Below are 21,799 nucleotides of genomic sequence, written 5' to 3'. Positions count from 1 at the left end.
CTGGAGGAAGTAGGCATCTCAGACCATGAGGAAGATCTGAGGTCCACTTCATTAGTGGGGGCCATGGATCCTTAAATAAAGTACCATTGGCTCAGAGCTCCGCCTCAGTGGTTTTTTCTTGCAGATCGGACAATTTTAGAATTCTCATACAACTTAAAGTCTTCCAATGACCTAACAGACAAACTCATTCATTGATTCAATCAACAAACATTTATTAAGCTTCTGTTGTGGGCAGAGCACTACACTAGATGCTGCAGGAAATTAAATGTGTATATGCACACTTAGTCCAATCTGATATAAGATATTAAATATTTTTATTTTTACACATCAGGAACTTCAGGCCCACAGAGGTTGTGACTCTCCTAGAATGGTTATGAGTGGTAAGTAACAGAGCGAGATTTAGAACCCAACACCTGTGACTCCAAACTGAGTGCTTTCCCACTCTACCACCTTAAGATCTCTGCCTTCTTGTGACTCACGCTCTATGGATTTTCCCTTAGAGCATTTTTTTTGCCCCTGCCTCTCACTCTGGCCATCAGGGGGCTGCAACCACACTTTGGATGGATAAGAATGCTACTGTAACTAGCATTAGCAATGCAAGTCCCCCTCACTGCTGCATCCACTCCAGGGATGGGTAATGTTCCAAGAGGGCACTTCGGAGCTGGGCTGCTTGTTGCTTGTCTCTGGTCTCAGCAACACAGGTGACCTAGGGTAGAAGAGAAGTGAGAGGTTTGTCGTCAAAAGTCACAGATCCAGCCATGAAGTCTAAATAGACACCTTGCAGGGTCTTAGTGGACTGGAATATGCTGGTCAAGTTTCTTAATATCAATCACTTGCATTATCCTTTTGTTCCTAAGGCATTAAACACTTGAGTCTTCTATCTGTGATGGACCATTAGTCATTCCTCTTCCCATTTCATAGAGAAGCAAACTGAGGCACAGAGTGGTGAGGTGATTTGCCTGAGGTCTTTCAAGGAGGGAATGGAGGGAATCTAACATTTCTGGTTATTGTTCAGTTGTTCAGTAGTGTCCAGCTCTCTGTGACGTGGGGTTTTCTTAGCAAAGATACAGGAATGGTTTGCCATTTCCTTTTCCAATGTTGTCCCCATTTTATAGACGAGGAACTGAGGCAAATAGGAGTTAAGTGACTTGCCCAGGGTCACACAACTAGTAAGTATCTGAGACTAGAGTCAAATTCATATCTTCCCAACTCTAGGCCCATTGTTCTATCCATGTAACTATCCAGCTGTCCCCAGAATCCAACATTTCTGCCTCTCAATTCTCATGTATAACCACTAGTCTGTATTGCCTCCTTATATCTTTTTTTCTTCTCCTCCTTTTATCTCTATAAGATGTGCTTGTTTCCTTTGTCTCTGTGGTGCTCCACACAACACAATGTCTATCTAGATATTTACTCTTATTTGATAATGACGCTGGTGACTGCTGAAAAAGAGAAAAGAGGAGGGAGGGGGAGAAAAATTTAAAACTCAAAAGCTTATGGAAGTGATTGTTGATAAATCAAAATAAATTAATAAAAAAAATTTAAAAAAAAAGAGTAGAGGCATGGGGGCCCCATTTTGCCTGCCATAATCATGACTTGGAAGACCACTGCCACTCATTTCCAGCTGTCATTGTTTTAATCAGAGCTGAACAGTTTTCCTGGTTGGAGAGAACATTACATTCCCATTATTTGTCTCAGGAATCCTAAGATTTGGGTTCAAGTCCAAGCTCCACCACTTGTTAGCTGTAAAACAGGAGTGGGGTTTGCCCTACCTCCCAGCATAGTTGTGAGGAAAGGCTGCCAGTCTTCAAAAGCTATGAATCATAGAATCACATATCTAGAACTGGAAAGGATTTCAGAGGCCAGGAAGTTCAATCTCATTTTTTTTTCAATCTCATTTTATAGAAGAGGAAATTCAGAAAGGGAGGGCAAGCGCCTCTTCCAAGAATAAAATCAACTTGCAAACTAGGATGAAGGGGGTGTTGATGTGGAGGGAAAGAGGAGAAAGGCACAGAGGAAAGCAAGCCCATGGGAATCATACATCTAGGGCTGATCTTACGTAGCATCACTTTATAAATGAGGAAATGGAGGCCCAGAGACGTACAAGTGACCTGTCTGAGGTCACATTGGATGAGAACTGTGATGCTCACCTAGGTTTACTGACTCAGCTCTTTCCACTGTACCAAACATAATTTTCAACCACCCTTCTTACCAAAAAGGAAGCTCTGAGAGTACTCTACTGAAACTCAATGCTTCCTTCATTTTCTGATCCACTTATTTCTAGTGTCTTTCAAATAGATAATACTAGCAAACACATCAACCAAGTCTGACAATACATGCAGTGTTCTTTACCCACCTTCTGCAAAGAAGGGGGAGATGTATATTTTCTTATTTCTTCTAAAACTAAATTAATCATTATAATTAGACAATGTTAATTTTCTTTATTGTTGCTGTGGTTTCCATTGACATGGTAGTCATTGAGTGTATTGTTTTCCTGGTTTTTCTTATTTCCTGAGCAGCAGAACTAATCTACTCTAGATCAGTTCACATAAGTCTTCTTTGTGTTTCTCTGATTTTTTCCCCTCCTTTTCTCTCTCTCTTTTATTCTGTGTTTCAAGGAGTAATTCCCTGAATAGGGGAGGGGAGGATATATTTGGATATGCATATATATATATATATATATGTAAATACATGTTTTTTCAAGCTATACTTGGAAGTGAAAGTTAAAAACAAAAGATATGAAAATTATTTAAACTTAAAAATAAGAGAACCCAGGTCATCTAATCCAAATCAAGGACCTTTTCTCTTAAGGATATCAGGTAGAATTTGGGACACAATGGATTTGGAGGTGTGATTTTTGTCACTTGATTGAACTGTGGCCTGCTGGCAAGCACCACTCAGAAATTGCCCACCAATCCTATCCTTCTTACCTTTGTCATGAAGAGCTTAGAGGTCACAAACCCATGTTCCTTCTGAATGTCCAGCACCCTAAAAGATACACAGAGTCACAAGGAGAAATGTACTGTGTGGTCCGTACCTCTCCTTGGCTGAACGATCACTGTTACCCAAAGACTAAGGCAACAGCCAGCCAACAGTACTGTCTCACACCCCTGCCCTCAAGCTGGGCACTGCCATTCACAGAGCAGTCATAGCTCCTATTTCACAGTGGATAATACCTTTCACAACAGAATAACCGCCTGTCTTTCTTTGACCCTGATCTGCAAGGTGATGAGCCAAAACAGAATAGAATGTCAGGGCTGGAAAGCCACTAAAACCCAAAGACATTAAATGATTTCCTCCGAGTCACACAACTGGTAGCAAGTAGGGGTGTCAGGAATGTCTGTTTTAAGAATGTCTTTTGACTCCCAAACCAGAACTCTTTCCACTACAACACATTATCTCTGATCCACCCAGTCCACATTTCAAGTTAGAGGCTTGTAGCGGTGTCTCCCATAGTCCATTAGTCAGGAATATTTTCCAGGCCTCCTTTTTTTTTAAGCTCATAGGACATTTGCAAATTATGCATGACATAGTGGAAAGAGCATTGACTTTCTAGTCGGTGAGCCAGGGTTTAAATCCCCACCTCTGCTACTTGTGTGTTCTCAGACAATGTACTTCCTTTCTCTGGGCCTGAGATTCTTCATCTTTAAAATGAGAGAGATGGGATTATATGACCCCTAAGGCCTCTTCCAGCTCCCTTGTTTCCATCCTTCCTATGCACCCTCCTCCCCATTCCTTCAAAATCCATCCCCACAGTCCCCAAAGACCTAGTTTCTAAGTAGATTCTATTTCTTGGAAAAGTGACTTAAACTTTAAGATATACTCTTAAGAGTTTAATGTCCCCTCCTTAACCCAGGGAATAATACAAGTCACCATTTCTCCTAAGGAAAACCATCTCCTCCCAATTCAATCCTTCTCTACCAAGGGTCCATCCCACCAATTTTCCATAGTGTTCAGAGAAGACCCATAGGCTTAGTAGAATGTAAATTCCTTGAGGGCAAGAAACGGTTTCTTTGCAATCTCTAGCACAAAGCCTAGCAAAAAGAAAGTACTTTATAAAGCCCTGGTTGAATTTGATTTAATTTAAAATGGGTGGGAAGGTAACCCCTTTGAGATTCTAACTGCTTCAGGGTATAATGGTTCCTTATTTCCAACAGAGTGACTTAAAAATCAAGGAGACTTAGTCAGAAGGAAGTGAAGCCATTCTGTGTAATCTGAGTTTTCCAGGTCTTAATCTCCCCACTGGGTCCCAAATCTCCCTCTCATTTACCATCTGTTTATCAAGCCCCCTGGATTTCTCTCCTTCCTAAGGGAGGAAACCTATCCCCCAGCCCAGGGTGCTCTAACCAGGGTACTCAGCCACGTAGAGCAGCATCTGAAATTACCTTACTGCCTCTCGGTCCAGGATCTCCAGCAGCTTGGCGATATCTCCTGCACTGTCACTCAGCCAGAGAGAGAACTTGCAGGTCTGACTATCCAGGGTCAGGGCCCTCTGGATGCATTGTTGTAGGAGGGTAACGCTAATGTTTCCACTGCACAGGACCACAGTCACTCTACAAAGAGAGACAGCAAGTGGGGAAGCCCTTGAGGCCAGTTTAGGGCTCCCTCTTTCTAAAAATGTTGAGTACCATTATGATTTGATTCAGGCACTGCTCAATTGCCTATAAATTAAGTGATTATAGTCCATGGTCATACAGCTAAATTCCAGAGGCTCTGGTCTTCCTGATTCCAAGCCCAGTACACTACTACCCACTGCCCCACACTGCCTTTCATGGTTGACATTAGCCAATTATAATTTGGATATGAGCCCAAACTCAAGATTTTCTATGATGTGGTTCCTTACTTCTCAAAAACTCCCCTTCATGTGTCAGCTAAACTGGACTATTCATAATTTCTTATACATATCTCCCAATTTCTCACCCTCCACCTCCCACCCTATGGCTCATCCCTCTACCTGGAATAGCCTTTCTTCTAGTTCCAACAATACAGTTCTGGGCAGCTAGGTGGCACAGTGGATAGAGCATGGCCTGGGAGTCAGGAGGACCTGAGTTCAAATCTGAATTCAGACACATAACACTTACTAGCTGTGTGACTCCGGGCAAGTCACTTAACCCCAATTACCTCCCCCCCCAAAAAAAGAAAAAGAAAGTCAACCCTTGAAGCCCAGCTCAAAAGCCATCTCATTCATGAAGCCTTCCCTGATTCTTCCAGTCAAAAGTGTTCTTTTGAATTCCTATAGCACTTGGTTTATACCTCTCTGATGATCATTATCACAGCTAGGTATTCTAGGGTTTTGTGTGTACACGTGTGTGTGTGTATCTATCTCCCCTATTAGATTGTAAGTTCTAGGGTTTATGTCTTCAAGAGCTTTGTTGTTGTTGTTCAGGTTTCTGGAGCGATTTGCCATTTCCTTCTCCAACTCATTTTACGATGAGGAACTGAAGCAATTAGGGTTAAGTGACTTGCCCAGGGTCACACAGTTAGTAAGTGTCTGAGGCCAGATTTGAACTTATGATGATGAGTCTTCCTTATTCCAAGCCCCGGGCTCTATCCACTCTGGCACCACCTAGCTGCCCCCTCAAGAGCTTTGTACCTCTCTCCAAACCCTATAGTGACTTGCATATAATAGAAGTTTAACAAATGTTTATTGAATAATAGTACAAATAAGAAAATGCCCTAAGTAGTAAATGTATTTGAAATGTATTTGTTTCTACAACATTTAGAGCAAGCTTGGGCTGACCTAAGCACTTAAAAATGAACTGTTCCTAAATCAGTCATCAGACTCTCACTGAGTCGAGTTCTGCCCAACTCAGAAACATCCTAGACTTGTTGACTGAGTTTGACTCCAAGTGCAAGATGACAAGTCTCTCTATCAAGTCATCAGTATCCAAGGATGACATCTTTCCCAGTGGTTTGTTTTTCATTGACTGCCACTCCTCCCCTCCCACACACACACACACACACCCCCTGCCCCCCAGCCCTGGAATGCAGACAGTGGACTTTTGCTGGCAAAGTTAGCTTCTACACGACCTAGTTGTCTGCTGGCTGGATGCAGAAAGGGAGCTGTCTCTGTGTTGGACTGTCTAGTTCTTGCCGAGTTTGCTTCAGCTAAGATATATTTCTGTAATCGCTGGCACGAGTCACCACTGTCTCTCTTGGACTGGGAAATGGATGGATTTCCCAGGATATCAGTGAAACAGGCACTTGTTCTCATCAAGCAAAGTGGAGATTCTCAACGTCAGCAACTGCTTAACTGTAAGCTCTCCTCTCTAGAGTTCTGGATTTTGAGTCAGAGAACCAAGGCTGAAATCTTGGCTTTGCCTCTTACCACATGCATGACCTCAGGCAAATCTTCTTTCTCCAGAACTCAGTTCTCTCATCTGGAAAATTATTTGGTTGGACCCTAGAACCTCTAAGGTCCCTTAGGATTTTGTGGTCCTTTTTTGGCTTGTACCCTCTGCTGTGTAGGTAGACTGGGCTCCTCACCTTCTTCCCAATACACTTTGCACATTCCAACCTTTGTGACTTTTCGAGTCCTTCTCTCTATAATGCCTACAATGTCTTCCCCTATCATCTCAGACTGTACAAATTCTACCCATCTTCCAAAACCCATCTCAAGTTCTCCTTCTCTATGAAGTTTTTTCAACCATTTAATCTACAGTCATCCTTACTTTACACTTAATTTTTTAAAAATTCTGCTCATTTATACATAGTGTTTCTGTGCATAGCACATAGTAGGTGCTTGATTAATATTTGTTGAATGAAAGAAGCTCCCCATTAGAATTAGCCTTCATTATTGTCCCAGGACAGAACCCACCCTGAACGATCAAAAAAGCCTGCTGGTTAATCTGTAATTCAAATGGGCATTAAATTCCTACCATGTGCAAGGCACTAGGGACATGGAGGGAAAAAACCAAAAAGGTCCTGTTCCTAGAGTTTATAATTTACCATGAGCCTCATCTGGCTCTTCTCAGCTCAGAGGCATATGATACTCTTACCCCAAGCTCACTTGGTAAAGTCAGTCCCATTGAGGTTGAGACTGGTGTGTTATCTTTTTTTTTTTTTTTAGGCAATTGGGGTTAAGTGACTTGCCCAGGGTCACACAGCTAGTAAGTGTCAAGTGTTTGGTCTGAGGTCGGATTTGAACTCAGGTCCTCCTGACTTCAGGGCCAGTGCTCTATCCACTGAACCACCTAGCTGCTCCGTGTGTTATCTTTTTTAGGGAGTATTTTTATTTTATTAAGGGGGTGAAGGGATGGGTCAATATCTGCTCCAAAAGAACATTAGTTAGCATTCATATTGTGCTTGAAGGTTTGCAAAGCACTTTATATGTGATCCTCATAATGACCTATAAATTAAGTACTATTATTATCTCAATTTACAGATGAGGAAACTGAGGCTAGGAGATGTTAAGTGACTTGCCCAGGATCACCCAAGTAGTAAGCAGCTGAGGCAAGATTTTAATTCAAGTCATCTAGACTGTAAGTCCATCAGTCTAGCTACTGTGCAACATAGCTGCCTCTTATCTCTACGGGGGAGATTTCTGGCAATATTGTGGCCAGGAGAAGGAAGAAACATTCTCAAGAAAAACCTTCTAGGAATGCCTCAAATAGGACCTTGTGGCTGGCAACTTGATATGCTTACTAAAAGACTCTGAATTGGATATTCTCATTAACTTTTTTTTTTGGTTTTTTTGGTGAGGCAATCGGGTTAAGTGACTTACCCAGGGTCACACAGCTAATATGTGTCAAGTGTCTGAGACCAGATTTGAACTCAGGTCCTCCTGACTCCAAGGCCAGAGCTCTATCCACTGGGCCACCTGACTGCCCCTATGTTCGCATTAACTTTGAGGGATTTGTTTAATCTCTAGTGTTCATATTCTTGCCTCAAAGGTAAAATGTTGACACTTTAATCTCCTTTTCCAAGAGAACTGGAGAAAGCAAACTTTGACCAGAAAGTGATGTTAGCCTGTAACGCTTAACCTTGCCTGACCTTCACAAGTTCACAACCAGCATTGCCTCACATGCTCTCTTACCTGCTAATTTACCTGCTAATTTACATGTTAATTTATGAAGGGCAATGGGAAATTACAGCACTTTACCAAATCTGAATGGTTCTCAGTTAAGGGAGAGAGCAGATGCCTACATCAGTCATATGTGATTATAGGTGGTGATGGAAGAAAAAGAGGCTAAAGTAATTGGGGGCTGGTTATATGTGATAGATCTTTAAAGAAGGGGAATCAACCAATTGGGTTAGGGGAATGAGCACCCTGAGCCAGGGGCTGGAGATTAGCAAAGATTGGTAAAGTAATGAGAGGAGAAAAACTGAAGCCTGAAGCAAGGAGTCATCTGGCCCTGTTCTGAGGAGTCCATTTCCCAAGCTGTATTTATGTAAAGCTGGATTTTTTTCCACGGTTTGTCTTTGCCCTAGATTCTCTTGAAGGGAATTTTTCATTCCATCATAAAAGATCCCATCAAAGAGATCAAGATCCATTGAAGTTTCAAAGTTCATAGTATTTGTTTAGAGAACAAACAGGAGGCGGGGCAGCTAGGTGGCTAAGTGGAGAGAGAGAGAGCACCAGTCCTGGAGTCAGGAGGATCTAAGTTCAAGTATGGCCTCAGACACTTGACACTCCCTAGCTATGAGATCCTAGGTAAGTCATTTACCACCACCACCACCCCCATTGCCAGAGAGAGAGAGAGAGAAATAAAGGTATGAATGAATTTATCTCTTCTACACATCTAGAGGCCTTGAGGTCAAACTATATCTTGAATAACAATGTTCTGATAGACCTGCCACATTGTCTTGAACGTAGTAAGGTTTGGATAAATATTGATTTGATATTGCCTGGTGGATGTAAATGAATGCTGGCCATCTGCCAGCCAGAGCACATAGGCAACCACAAATGCATACGTTTTTCAGGACTTAGTCTATCCATCAGGTACCTTTTGCCCTTTAACTCTGGTAACTTCCCAGCCGCAATAGCAGCTAGACCAATGGCGCCTTCTGCATCTACTGTGGCTCTCTCATACTCCAGCAGCCTCAGCATGGAAATCAAAATGTCTTCTTCCCTGCCAAAAGGAAGGATGAATACTGAAGAAATAAGCAAAAGAGACAGGACCCCTTTACCTCCCTGATAGCTGCAAGTCTCCCTCTACGCATGCAAGCTATCTAGGAAACATACGTCACGGTAACAATCTTGTCCACAAGCTCTCCTATCAGCTGCAGTGTATTTTTCCTGGAACATGATTCACTCAGGTCTGTGGAGAAAAAAGGGATATGCCTTGGGTTAAGAAGCTCCCTCCCAAAATTCTACTAAGCAAAACCATAGGCTAACTTTAGAGGCAGGGAGATTCCGGGGCAGAGCCAGAAACTGGGGGTTTCTGCTCTCTTTCAAGCACCATAATAGCCTTTGTCCAAGGAAAAGGGCCAAAAAACCCTAGATTAGGAAGAGAAGTATCAGGATGCTCCCCTTTGAGTGGGAGGAATCAGGTTAGTGTAACACCTACAGAAAATAGACACTCTGGGCCACAAGTGTGAGACTACTCTTAGGAAAGTTGTAAAATGAGGCACCAGCTTGGCTAAGAGCAAAAATCCATTAGATTGCCATCTAATAACTTTCAACTTTAACCATTCTTGTGACATTGAGGCACTAAACTTTACTATTTTACTGCTGCTCTATGACGTCAAGTAATATAGCACCCTCTGAATTCAGTGTCCTAAGACAAAACTCTGATTGCCCTACCCTAGTTAACCCTCTGGTCAAGTTCTTAGGGAAAAGACTGGAATTTTGAGCTTCTGCAGAGTTGAAAGTATAATAGGAGGTAGGTTGATACTTGGTGTTAACTAAGCATCAATATTGAATCAAACAGTTGGCTTAATAATTAAATAGGAAACCTATGAAAGAATATAAGCTCTTTGAGGACAGGATAAACAACTTTATTGTTGTTTTTGTATCCCCCAGGAAGCAGCATTATCAGAGAGCTAGCCTTGGAGCCAGGAAGACCTGGCTGAAATTCCACCTCTGGAGTATACTGCCTATCAACTCAGGGCTCTGGACAACACTCTGAGGCTTTGAATTGCAGATAAGGTGCTGACCTTCATTGACAGAAGGAGTTGCTTCACCTATACTGTACCAGTGGTATAGGAGCTGAAGTCTCTATCCCCATCACAATCCTAGAGCTCAGCATAATGCCTGACGAATAGTAGATGTTTATTAAATGCTTGTTGGTTGATTAATCAATTGGTCTGTGAAAGGCATGGGAATAAGGGACAGGTCCAGGAGCCAGGGTAGGGCCCAGATAAAATCAAAGTCTTAAGGGGGTCAGGAGGGCTCCTACCTCTATAGAACATGTGACCACCCCAGGTCTGGCTCTCTCCTGGATGGCTCATCTTCAGAGAATGCTTTACAACAGGGAAACTCTCAGGTTGGACACCCTGGGGAAAGAGAATGGCATCAAGTGACTTGGAGAAGTGCAGCTCCATGGGGAAAATATTGAACTAAGCAATGCAGAAGCCTGGGTTCTCATCGTTGCTGGGATGCATGAGCAGGAAAGCGTTTGGTCTCTCTAGACCTCATTATCCTCATCCACCAAAGGATGGGGCTGGAGGAGATGATCTCAAAGCCTCTATCAGCTCTAGCTTTCTGCACGGCCCCCTCTTTGTTTTCTTCCACTTTCCTTTCTACATTTTGTTCTCTCTCCTTTGCCCTTTGAAATACCCGGGGATTGATCAGCCCTGCCATGGGAGGCCAGAGCAGGCTGAGTTCTGGTTGTACAAGCACCACTGAATCTCCTAGCAAAACCAGTAGCAGTGGGAGGAGGTGGGAACTTACGATCACAGAGACGTGGGGGTTCAGCTGCTTCAGTGCAGCTGCAGAGCCTGCCAGAAGTCCACAAGGGCCTCCAGCAGGGAACACCACTGCATCCAGGTTTGGTACCTGCCTGAAGATTTCCAGTCCCATCGTGCCCAGACCAGAGAGATATTCGATATTGTCTGCTCTGCCGGGAGATAGAAGGTGTGAATGAAGAAAAAGAAAAATTCCACCTCTGGCTCATTGGAAATCGGTTCAACAAATTAAAGAAACATTTATTAAGTATCTAGTAGGTGCAAAGTAGGGGCATCTAGGTGGTACAGTGGATAGAGCACAGGGCTGGGAACCAGGAAGACTCATCTTCCTGAGCTCAAATCTGGCCTCAGTCACTTACTAGCTGTGTGGCCCTAGGCAAGTCACTTAACCCTGTTTGCTTCAGTTCCTCATCTGTAAAAGGAGCTGGAGAAGGAAATGGCAAACCATTCCAGTATCTTTTCCAAGAAAACCCCAAATGGGTCAAGGAGAATCAGACACAACTGAACAACAACAAAAGTTTACAAAGAGCTTTACATACATGAACTCATTTGATCCTAAGAATAGTCTTATGGGGTAGGTGCTATTATTTTTCTCACTTTCCAAATGAGGGAACTGAGGCTGAGAAAGATTAAGTGACTTTTCGAGGGTCACAAAGCTAGTATACATGTATACTAGTATACACAAAGCATGTATAAGACATGATTTGAACTTGGGTCTTCTTCATTCTAACACTTCATCCACTATGCCACATAGCTTTCCTCCATCTAAGTATAATACAAAATAATTTGAGGTAAATAAAAAGTAGAAGTCTTCTGGGACCTGGAAAGGTTTCACAAAAGAGAGAGATCCTAAGGTGAACAGTGAGAGAAAGTAACAAGTCTCAAAGATTTCCAGAGATGAGAAAAAAACAGATTTCAGGGGTGAGGATGATTTTCCATAAATGCATGGAGGGAAGTTCTGAACTCAGGGACAACTTAACCCAATTTGACCAGAATGGAAAGTGTGTGTACCAGTTAATATGAAACAAGCTGGAAAAGTTGGAAGAACCCAGATTTTGGAAGACCTAAAATGCTAGGCTAAAACATTTGTATTGTATCCTAAGAGTTTAAAGCAAAGAGGTGGCATAGTAAACTATGTGCCTTAGAAAGATTGGTAGCTGTGGAGGGAACACATAACTGTAACAAAGCTAGATGGAGGGTTGAAAGCAACAGATAACACTTTGTCTCTCCAACAATCATTGCCTGAGAATCCTTGGGAAGTGAGAGAAACTTGTCAAACATCATTGATCTGCGTCAGAAATGGGACCTTTCATTGTAATAATTTTGTGGAGGCTGTGTCTCTCCAACTGATCTGAGAACAGCAGCACTATTTAGCACTGATGCTTGGGGAGAGACTCCATCTACTTCCTGGAGGAAAACTTGAAGTGCCAATATCTTTGGTCTTTGGTTAGTGGAGGCCTCAGCCAACTATAAAAAGTCCTTCACTAAACATTGTTAGGCTCCATAAGTTTTGTGAGTATTCTGTCTTATGTTTTTCTAGTGTGTCCTCTGACCTGGCACAAAATCAAGCACTTAAAAGAACATTTGCTGCTAAATGGTAGGGAAAACGGGCAGGAGAACTTAACTACCCCTCCTGCCCTCAAAAGCCTCTTTGAGCCATAAACCAAGTTTTGATCAGACGTGAAGTTGTATCCTATTGAGTTAGACCATCAATACAGAAATCTGGGATAGACATGGCAGCTTCACAGTGCAGACTTGCCTAGAAGAAAGAGAGCTGGATTAGGATCAAAGCAATGACTAACCGTGATTCCAGAGGACACATGATGAAGCATGCTGTCCAACCTCTAACATGAAGGTGATGAGTATGGAATGAAACATTTTTTAATATGGCCATTTGTTTTATTTAATAATGCACATTTGATAAGTGTTTTGTTTTTCTTTCTTTTTCCCCAATATATGTAGGTGGTGTGATAAGATGGGAGGTAGAGAAAGTAGATTTTGTTCGTTAAAAAAAAATTTAATTTTAGAAATAAATTACAAAAAAAATTTTTTAGAAATAAATTCAATGAAACAATATAGGCTAGTTATGTTATACGAATAAGTAATAACAGGTAGGTAGCTTGAGAGCTTCACAGTTTCCCACTAAATATAAAAAGGCCTACAGAGAGATCCCTGATGTGGTGGACCAGCATTTCATAGGAAGAAAGTTGTGATCTGCACAGAGAGAGAAGGAGAGTCTTCATTGATCAGATCATGGATTAACTGAAATATGAAAGTATAGTTATCCCTCTATTATATTGTAAGTTCCTCAAGGGAAAGCACTATGTATTATATAAATTTTGTATCGGTTCCTTTATCTAACAGTGATCTGTGTATATTATGGACACCAAGTAAATATTTTTGTAAAGAAGGGAAAAGGACCCAGGACTTGATTCTCATGACCAAAGTTGCCAGCTAAGGAGTGAAGCATTCCTGGTTCTAGAATGACTACAACCTTCTGTCTCACAGCTGAGCCTGATAGACTCCAGGTCTGGTCCACTTACTCCTCTAGGTAGAGATAATCATTCTTCTGAGCTAGCTGTTGGGCGTGACTCCGTGAGTCTTTGGCCGATCCACCAAAGGTGATCACTACGGCACCGTAGTCCCGACACATCCTCACCCTGGTCACAGAGGTACTGGTGGGCATGATGACAAACACTGGGATCTGGAGTTCACTTGCATGGTAGGCCACTGCCATGGAGAAGTTGCCGTCAGAGGCAACAATCACTCCCTTTCTCTGCTGGTCCTGTACAAACATGCAACGCTGTCAGCTTCTGCCTGGGTTAAAATCTACCTCTTAGAAGCAGCCCTGCCATTCCTCCATCCTTACTCTAACCAGTTATAACCCTTGACCTCTATCCAAGAGCTCCAAACTCACCACTTTCAGGGTCTGGTTACCTTGGATGGAATATATACAAGCCTGAATTTGTTCTCTTGCTAATTCTGTTCTGACCCTGAAGCCCCTGCAGATTCCATGTATCCTGCTAGCTTGAATCTTAGATCCGTCCTTTGTGCTATTTTCCAAGATCTATGTCCCTTTGGTTATTGACTACCTAGGTTTTGATTTGTTCTCAGATTCTCCAAGTATCCCAGATGTAGAGTTTAAAATTTTCCAAACTACAATAAAAGAAACAGAGGCAGAGCTCTGAGCCAATGGCAATTTATTAAAGGGTCCATGGTCCCCTCTTATGAAGTGGACTCCAGAGCTTCCTCATGGTCTGAGATGCTCCTTTCTTCCAGAGCCTTATTTTTATAAGGCTTGATACCAGATTTGATCTTAAACATTTTAGAGGGGCTACACAAAATACAGAATCCCATTGGATGCTCTGAGGGTCAAAAAATGATGCATCAGCTAGAGATGGCATTTCAGCAGGGGGGTGTCTTCAGTTGGGTGAATCATGGGGCATCTGCACTAAGTAGTCACACGATGGTCATAAGATGGTCACCTGCTCATGTTGGACAAGAGAAAGTGTTCTGGAAGTACAAAAATTAGTTGGGGGATTTTCTATGTAACTGAGTCACCTCTGCCACACTGGGCTTGGTCACTGTAACAGGAGAAAACAAGGGCGGAGGGTCTCTAGTTAGCTTCCTATGATTAAGCAAGTCAACTTACAATCTGTAGCTCACAGCTCTGGGGCCTAATATATAGAACTTACAATCACTACTCCTATGGAATCGTATCAAACTGATTAATATTGATTGGACTAGAATAGGGTTCCAATGAATCCTTTTTCATACAGACTAATTAGGTGTCAACCTTAATTCTTCACCCTCTTCCCCCTCCCCACCCCCATATCCAATCCCTTGCCAAGTCTTATGCATTTGAGCTTCCTAATAGCTCTCATATATTCTCCCTTCTCTCCTCTGACATTGCCACCATCTTGGTAAAGTCCGTCATCTCTTCACATTCAGACTATTGGAATAGCCTGCTGGTTGGTCTCCTTGCCATAAGCCTCTCCCCAATTCAATCCATCCTCCATCTAGCACCTACTCGATAAACTCTAAATGCTCCCTATATCTTCCAGAATCAAATACCAAACCCTCTGTTTGGTGTTCAAACCCTTCATAACCTGCCCCCTCTATCTTATCTTCTTTCACCTTATTCACCGTTACATACTCTTTGATCCAGTGGAGAATTTGGTGAGTAATACAGGTTGGTAGGCAAGTAATACAAATAGCTAATATTTATATCGGAAGTTATATGCCTACCTCATTTGATCTTCAAAACCACCTTATAAGGCAAGTACTATAAGTAGCATTACCTCTATTTTACAGGTGAGGAAACTGAGGCTCAAAGAGATAAAATGAGTTGCCTGTGGTCACATAATTACTAAGCATTAGAGGCAGGATTAGAACCCAGGTCTTCCTAACTCTAAATCTATAACTCTGTCCGTTGCATTTTTTGTTGTTGTTGAATTGTTTCAGTCATGTCCAACTCTCCATGACTCCATTAGGGGTTTTCTTGCCAAAGGTCCTGGAGGGATGTGCCATTTCTTTCTCCAGTTCATTTTACAGATAAGGAAACTGAGGCAAATAGGGTTAAGTGACTTGCCCAGGATCACACAGGTAGTAAGTGTCTGAGGCCAGATTTGAACTCAGGAAGATGAGTATTCCTGACTTCAGACCTAGCACTCTATCCACTGTGCCACCTAGCTGCCCTGCTCACTACATTAAGCAGCTTCTGAAATGTGTTGGGTATTAAATGTCAAAGCAAGGCCATAAATAAGATAATACAAATTAAACCCAATATTTCAAGTCTACCCCAAAGCATCAGGAATAGGCACTAATTTGGGAAAGCTAGCTGGCACAGTGGATAGCAAACTGGTCCTAAAGTCAGGAGGACCAGAGTTCAAATCCAGCCTCAGACACTAGCTATGTTACCCTGGGCAAATCATTTAACCCTGATAGTCTCCACTCCACCACCCATCAAAAAAAAGGAACAGGCACTAATTTAAATATTTCTGTGTAATATATGTATATATATATATGTGTGTGTATACATACAAATATGTGTGTGTATGTATACATACATATATATGTGTTTGTTTGTGTGTGTGTGTGTGTGTGTGTGGTGGTACCATAAACAGAAGGAAAAAGTAGGAGAAATTAGCAGGGAGAAGTATTAGAAGGTATAACTCTTAGGAGGGAGTGGGGCAGGGTCTCTTTTTTCATCTGGATGTTATCTACAACATTTTCCAGCATTCAGAATATCTCATATGCTTAATAAAGCACTGCCATGCTCTATTTCCAAGGACAGGCTTCATCATCTATCTGTCTGTACCTATTCAACCAATCACAGGTTTCTACACCCACCATCCACATTCCCTAACCTCCCGATCAACTGGAACATTCTAAATATGCTTACTGACAAACTTTTTCCATCAATTCCCACCTGATGGAGAGAGGCCAAGAGACAGAGCACTCCTCGGTCCTTCACTGAGCCTGTGTACTGGAGAAATTCCTTCTTTAGGTAGAGCTCCATGCCATATTTCTTGGACAGTCTAGAATACTGGAGATGAAAGGAAAACAGTTAGTCTGCTGTACCGAGTCCTAAAAATTACTAAACTCCCTTATTCAATGCTAATATATCTAGCTCCTATTTGCCAATATGGTCTCCTCATTCTTCCATATTCTATCAAGGATAGTCTATAAGAGCTAGTGAACAAGATAGTGTCTGAGAATAGGGTTTAGATTTCTTAAACCTGTCAGAGTCTCGTGGCTCCATAGCTTGGGCAGAAAAGAAGATAGAGTGAAAGGGGTATTACACTTAAAATATATATAAAGGACCCAGCAATACCACTACAAGGTCTATATCCCAAAGAGATCAAAGGAGAAGGACCAGTGTGTACAAAAATGTGTATAGCAGCTCTTTTAGTGGTGGCAAAGAATTTTAATTGAGCAACAGCTGAATAAGTTGTGGTATATGATTGTGATGGAACACTATTGTGCTGTAAGAAATGACAAGGAGGATGGTTTCAGAAAAACTTGAGAAGACCTATATGAACTGATGCAAAGTAAAGTGAGGACCAGAAGATCATTGTACTCAGTAATAGTAATATTATAAAGACGATCAATTGTGAAAGACTTAACTACTCTGATCAGTATAATGGTCTAAGACAATTTGGAAGGACTCCAAGAAAAATGCTGTCTGCCTTTAGAGAGAGAACTGATGAACTCTGAGTGCAAATTGAAGTATAATCCCAACCTAATCCTAGAAAGTAAGGAACCAAAAAGGAGGTGTTAAGCTAATTCAAAATATAGCGGTCCCTTTATAAGGTATGAAAAGCATCCTTTTAATGAATTAGAATGAGCAACATAATTGGCCATGAAGTGATTGGCAAGGTGGCCCTTAAAAGACAGTGGACCAGTTTGAGAGGAGGTGAATTTAAATGAGTCTGTTAATTATCCATATTTTAAAAGGAATGCAGCTCCCAACAAGAAGATAAGTGGAGTTGGAAAAAGGAGAAGCTTTAAGAAGTTTAGAAGCAACATGAATAAGGGAGAGCCAAAACACAGAGGATGGAGGCAAGAGGTGTGTGTGTGTGTATGTGTGTGTAGGGTGGGTGGGGCACAACCTCAGGAGGGAAGCGATGCCTCTACCAGTCTTATCTTTTGCTTTAACTCTTTCAGAAATTCTTGTTGTGCTTGGGTCCAATTAGCATTTTTCTTTGAGGCTTTAAAAGAAGTTTTGTTTTGTTTTTGGTAGCTGTTCTCACACTGTTGTCTTCTGAGTTTAAGTCTTGGCCTCCCCTGTCATGGTTCTATTTATGTTGTTTGTTCATTTTTCCAGCCTATTTCTTGACTTTGAACTTTATGTAAAAGTTGGACTCTGCTCACTTGGGTATGGGGAGGCACTATCCTAAGCTCCAAGATTTTTCATGCTGCTGTTTTCAGTTAGTTCTGGGAATCTGCAAGTTTCTGATGCTTCCAGAGTGGTATGATGCAGGGAGAGGTGTGGTCACTGTTCTCCTGATCTATGTTCTAGTGTTTACCAAGGAAAGGCCCCTGCTTCCCTATAGTCACAAGCACTAGTGCTTCTCTTTGCCTTGGAACTTTGACCAGGCCCCTGCTCCCTTGTGACTGACCAGAAGGTTTCTCTCTGCCCTGGAACTGACCCAGAACTGTGTTGGGGCAATAGAATTGCCAGTCAGCAATAGCTACACCCATTGCCAGTAAAACATCCCCTGTAATCTCTTTCTGACCAGTTGTCCAACCCCCCTTATGGTCTTTGGGCTGAGAGCTCCCAAAGCCACTGCTGTCATAATCACGTCCAAAGCCCACCACTGGTGCTCCCATCCTGATGTTACAGATCTTTCCTGTGGATCTCCTAAATTGTCTTAGGCTGGAAAAATGTTTCTCTCTGACCTTTTGGTGTCTCTGCCACTCCAAAATTTGACTTGAAGAATTATTTTAAAGTTGTTTGGAGGGGACTATTGGGAGAATTCAACTGGGTCCCAGGCTGTCCTGTGCCATCTTGGCTCTGCCCCACCCTCTTTCTTTTAAACAGCCCAGTTTCTATTGAGGGTATCACCATTCTTCCAGTCCCCCAAATGGGAAAGTTCAGTGTCCTCTCCCATACTTCCCTCTCCCTCACCTCCTTATTTTTATTTTTGCCCCCACAGTACCTCTCACAACTTTCTCTCCATTCGCACAACCACTATCCTAGTTTATGCCTTCATTACCCCTTATTATAATAGCCGTCTAATTGACTTCTCCATCTCCCTTCTCTCCCCTGTCCAATCTGTCCATTACACAATTGCCAAGCTATCTCCTCCCATTAGTGACCTTAGTGCAGCAGCTTCAGGGGTCACTTCCCCAACTGACACTCCAAGTACTAAGTCGGATGCTAGAAAGATGCTTACTATTACTCTCTTCAGAGCTCTAGGAGTCACCAGCAAATTAGCCCCTTCTCTCTTCTGAGTTGCTTATAGAGGATGACTCTCCCTCTAAGACAAATCCTATTTATTCCATGGATCCTTTTGACAGTCTTGTGAAACTTAAGGACCTCTATTGTTTTTAAAAGGTATAAAATAAAATACATAAGGATACAAAGGAAAGCAATTGTAATAAAATACAATTTTTAAAATGTTTAAGTTGGGACCCCAGATTAAGAACCCTCTAAGATTATACCCCTCATCTCTTTGCCCTATATATATATTTATATATTTATAACATACATTTATTTATAATATATAATTATATATTATATAATATGTAAGTATATATTTATATATTATAAATATATATTATATTTATAATATATATATGATATGTATATAGTTGTTTACATATGGACCCCTTCATAAGAATGTGAACTCCTGGAGGGCAGGGACCTAAGTTTTGCCTTTCCTTGCATCCCCAGCACTCGACACAGTGCTTTACATACAGTAAGTGCTTAATAAATGCTTGTTGACTCAATGACTGACTGCTCAAGAGCATTTTTCTGGGCTCCAAATGGCCTGTAAATTGGAGAAACTAATTTTTAATAATCATAGTCCCTGGCACTAGACTGGCATCCAGAACTTTTTGAAGATCTCATCCCATTTGATCGTCACAACAATACAGTTGCCATGGGTACAGTATGGTTTGGTTACTCAGCACTCAGACCACAGAGGTTGTGTCTTGACCAAAGTCCCATGGTTAGTGTCAAAGATAGGACTGGAACCCAGGTCTGCTTTTTTCATATCATACCGTGCACGGAGTGACCTGGACACCCTTCTGGATCTGGGAGGCTGCTGTGTTAATATCTTCCAATCTGATCAACTTAAAGTTGGGTGTTTCTTGGCAGGCCCTGCCTTCGGATGGCGTGACTGGGGGCTCCTCTCCATGCTCCAGGACCTTCAGCTTCCATGTCTTAGCATTCCCTTGAAGACCATCTTCTTCTACATAATTCCTTAACTGCTCAAGCTGGTTGGGTGTCTGGCACTGGCCACAGCTGCTGTTTTCCGGGGGCTCTTGTTCTTTGCTACCGGATGCTTGGAGGGCGGCAGCTTCAGATTTCTTTTCTTTATCATTGTTCCTGGAAGGAGAAAGAAGAGAAAGAAAGGGGACTTTGGTTACCCAAGAAATACTTCCTATGGGGACCTACTTAGTCTGAATTTCTCAGTAAGATATCATTTGTCAAAGTCAAGCCCAGGCTCTCCCATCCTTAAAAAATACCTTCATTGGGTCCCATAATCCTCTCAAGCTATTTTGTCCTATATATCTCTTCCCTTTCATAGACAAATTCCATTTAAAAAAAAATCTATCCACCATTTTATTTCCCCTTGTCATCTGACTTCCTATCACATCACTCAATTTAAATTTCTGTCTCCAAAGGCATCAGTGGTCTTTGATTTGACAAACATAGTGACCTTTCCTCAAGGCAGGTAGGTGGCACAGTAGATAGAAGGAGTCAGAGGGTGGCTGGAGACAGGAAGACCTGAGTTCAAATTTTACTTCTGACACTTACTATCAATATGACCCTGGGCAAGTCATTTAACTCTGCTTGCCTCAGTTACCTCATCTATAAAATAAGCTGAAGAAGTAAATGGCAAACTACTCCAGTACCTTTGTCAAGAAAATCCCAAAAGGGGTCACAAAGAGTTGGATACAACTGAAAAATGACCAAACAACAACAAATGTTACCTTTTCTCAGTCGTCATCTCTCTTGACCTCTTTGTACCAACTGACACTTTAGACTGACCTTTCCTGCTGTATACTCTCTTCACTCTGGCTTTTCATGACAGTGCTTTTTCTTGGGTTTTGTCCTATTTACATAGCCTCTCTTTTCTCATTTTTCTTTTCTGGACCATCAACCTTACCCTACCACCTAACCGTAGGTGTCCCCCAAGGCTCTATTTTGGGCCCGCTTTCTCTCTCTACTCCCTCACTTGGTCGTCTCCTTAGCTTCCATGGGTTCATTCTTATCTCTGTGCGTATGATTCCTTAATCTATGTATTCAACCCTACTGTCTCCTTGGAGATCCAGTACCACCAACTACCTACTGGACAATTCCAATTGGATATTCTATAGGTAGCTTCTCAAATTAAACATACTCAAAGCTGAACTTATAACTCTCTCCTGCCCAACCTATCTTTCTTTCTTTTTTTCACATTAAAAAATTTTTTAACATGTAATATCAGTGCTCTGCAATATAACTTATTTTACATGATTTGGCATTGAGATTATAAAATTTTGACATATATTCTTTAATCCTTCATCACTAAAACCACGTCACATGGGATATTAAGCCAGTTCTTGATGAACAGTCCATTTGTCCATATCTAGTCTTGATTATATCCCAAAGGTTTCCTTTTCTTAAAATATGTATGTATGCATATATATATATATATATATATATTTAATATCCTTTTCTTTCTAAATTTTGAGTTCCAAATTCTCTCCCTCCCTCCCACTCCTTCAACATCCACTGAGAAGGCTAGGAATATGATATCAATTATACATGTGAAATCATGCAAAGCATATTTCCATACTAACCATATCTTTTTTGAAAAGCAAGAAAAATTAAAAAGTAGGAAAATTATACTTCAATATGTACTCAGAGTTCATCAATTCTCTCTCTGGGGGCAGAGAGCATTTTTTCATCATGAGTCCTTTGGAATAGTCTTAGATCATTGTATTGATCAGAGTAGTCAAGTCTTTCACAGTTGATCATCATTATAACGTTGCTGTTACTGAACACAATGATCTCCTGGTTCTTCGTGCTTCACTTTGTAAAAAAAAAAAATACCGGTTTTTTAATATAATTTTATTTTTTCCCCAATTACTATTCCATGCTCCCCTAATTTGCTTATGGTATCACTCTTTATGTCTAAATCATGTACCCATTTTGACTTTATCTTGGTATATGGTGTAAGATGTTTATCTGTACCTAGTTTCTGCCACACTGTTTTCCAGTTTTCCTGGCAGA

At 41.6% G+C, this 21,799-nt stretch overlaps 1 protein-coding gene across 2 annotated transcripts in view; it reads right to left on the bottom strand.

Moving 5' to 3' along the window:
* Positions 1-257: 257 nt before the first annotated feature.
* The window catches only part of LOC114042405 (L-threonine dehydratase catabolic TdcB-like), a 35,869-nt gene continuing 14,327 nt past the window's right edge, over positions 258-21,799 (bottom strand). For both annotated transcript variants that reach the window (XM_027861095.1, XM_027861101.1), the window contains 10 exons: positions 19,579-19,906; positions 16,280-16,396; positions 13,392-13,633; positions 10,835-11,000; positions 10,341-10,437; positions 9,185-9,260; positions 8,946-9,071; positions 4,386-4,553; positions 2,931-2,988; positions 258-706 (listed from right to left, as the gene is read on the bottom strand). In XM_027861095.1, coding sequence (XP_027716896.1) covers positions 608-706; positions 2,931-2,988; positions 4,386-4,553; positions 8,946-9,071; positions 9,185-9,260; positions 10,341-10,437; positions 10,835-11,000; positions 13,392-13,633; positions 16,280-16,396; positions 19,579-19,906 — 1,477 coding nt within the window. In that variant the 3' untranslated portion in view covers positions 258-607. The remainder of the gene's footprint in view (positions 707-2,930; positions 2,989-4,385; positions 4,554-8,945; positions 9,072-9,184; positions 9,261-10,340; positions 10,438-10,834; positions 11,001-13,391; positions 13,634-16,279; positions 16,397-19,578; positions 19,907-21,799) is intronic.

Source organism: Vombatus ursinus, unplaced genomic scaffold (assembly GCF_900497805.2).
Source record: "Vombatus ursinus unplaced genomic scaffold, bare-nosed wombat genome assembly UNPS02000749.1, whole genome shotgun sequence".
Taxonomy (NCBI): Eukaryota; Metazoa; Chordata; class Mammalia; order Diprotodontia; family Vombatidae; genus Vombatus; species Vombatus ursinus.
This window is presented reverse-complemented; position numbering and strand designations above follow the sequence as displayed.